This window comes from Merops nubicus, unplaced genomic scaffold (genome assembly GCF_000691845.1).
Source record: "Merops nubicus isolate BGI_N331 unplaced genomic scaffold, ASM69184v1 scaffold11796, whole genome shotgun sequence".
Lineage (NCBI taxonomy): Eukaryota > Metazoa > Chordata > Aves > Coraciiformes > Meropidae > Merops > Merops nubicus.
Genome location: NW_008612974.1, coordinates 12,606 through 13,598, shown reverse-complemented (window position 1 = coordinate 13,598; position 993 = coordinate 12,606). Strand labels below are relative to the sequence as shown.

General features: G+C 52.0%; 1 protein-coding gene across 1 annotated transcript in view; it reads left to right on the top strand.

Moving 5' to 3' along the window:
- The window catches only part of LOC103774339 (Wilms tumor protein 1-interacting protein homolog), a 22,164-nt gene that overhangs the window by 19,681 nt on the left and 1,490 nt on the right, over nt 1–993 (top strand). The window contains exon 6 of the mRNA XM_008941734.1: nt 574–642. Within this exon, the coding sequence (XP_008939982.1) occupies nt 574–642 (69 nt within the window). The remainder of the gene's footprint in view (nt 1–573; nt 643–993) is intronic.

Here is a 993-nt window from a genome sequence, read left to right as displayed (position 1 = left end):
GTGAGGTTACAAGAAGGGTATGGATTGTTCTGCAGGGCCTGGAGCTCAGCCGGGAATTACACAACTCCACGGCATCCACCCTCACGCTGAGGCTTTAGTCTGTGCACCTAATTACCTGCCAGACTGGTATGTGAACCCCTGTGGGCTACATACAGTGGCATGTGCATCTGCAAAATAGCTGTGCAGATGGTCTGAGGGGGATACAAGTCCTGGAAAACTCAGGCCAGGGTTACCCAATCAGCAGGTCAGTTTTTGGCTTGTAGTTTGTTCAGATACCCTGGGTGCTCTTGGAAAATTATTTGATTTCAAGACTAATTTGTCCCTTGAGGATGAAGTTTTGGCTACGCTTCCCAAATGACCTGTACAGCTTAGATATGCCAATACACCCACGCTGCTGCTAAACAGCAAAACCAGCAGTGCAGTGCTGTGCACTCGGGGCACAAGACCCTCAGTGGTCACAGAGCTCTGCCCCCAGGGAAGCAGCGCTCCAAAATGAGAGGCTGGGCACTGAAAGGAGATTGAGAAAACAGTGCTTGTAAGCCCCCTCTTAACTTCTCTCTGCTTCCCTGCCAGGGCTCTGAGGAGACCATTCGGGTGGTGTCAATGGACAAGGACTACCACGTGGAGTGCTATCACTGTGAGGTAAGCACCAGGCGCCTCTGCCCACCACAGGGCTTTGCTGACAGCTGGGACCCTCGTGGGTGCCAGGGCAGGCAGGGCTCTGCCCCACAGCTCCCTGAGGGAGGCAGAGGGCTGAGTGTGTGCTGGGCTGCAAGTGGTGCTGCTACCTCCAGTACCAAAACAGTTTCTTTTTTTTTTTCCCTCCAGTATATTAACTTCAAAAGCAGGGTTTGGTTGTTCAGGTTGAATTTTCCAGTGCTTCCAGATGGGGAGCCAACAAAGAGTAGGTGCCAGTTCTCTTTTTCCTGATATGGATACAGCTGGTGTGGCTCTGCCCTGAGAAGACTTGAATTCACATTGCCTGTGTAGGGA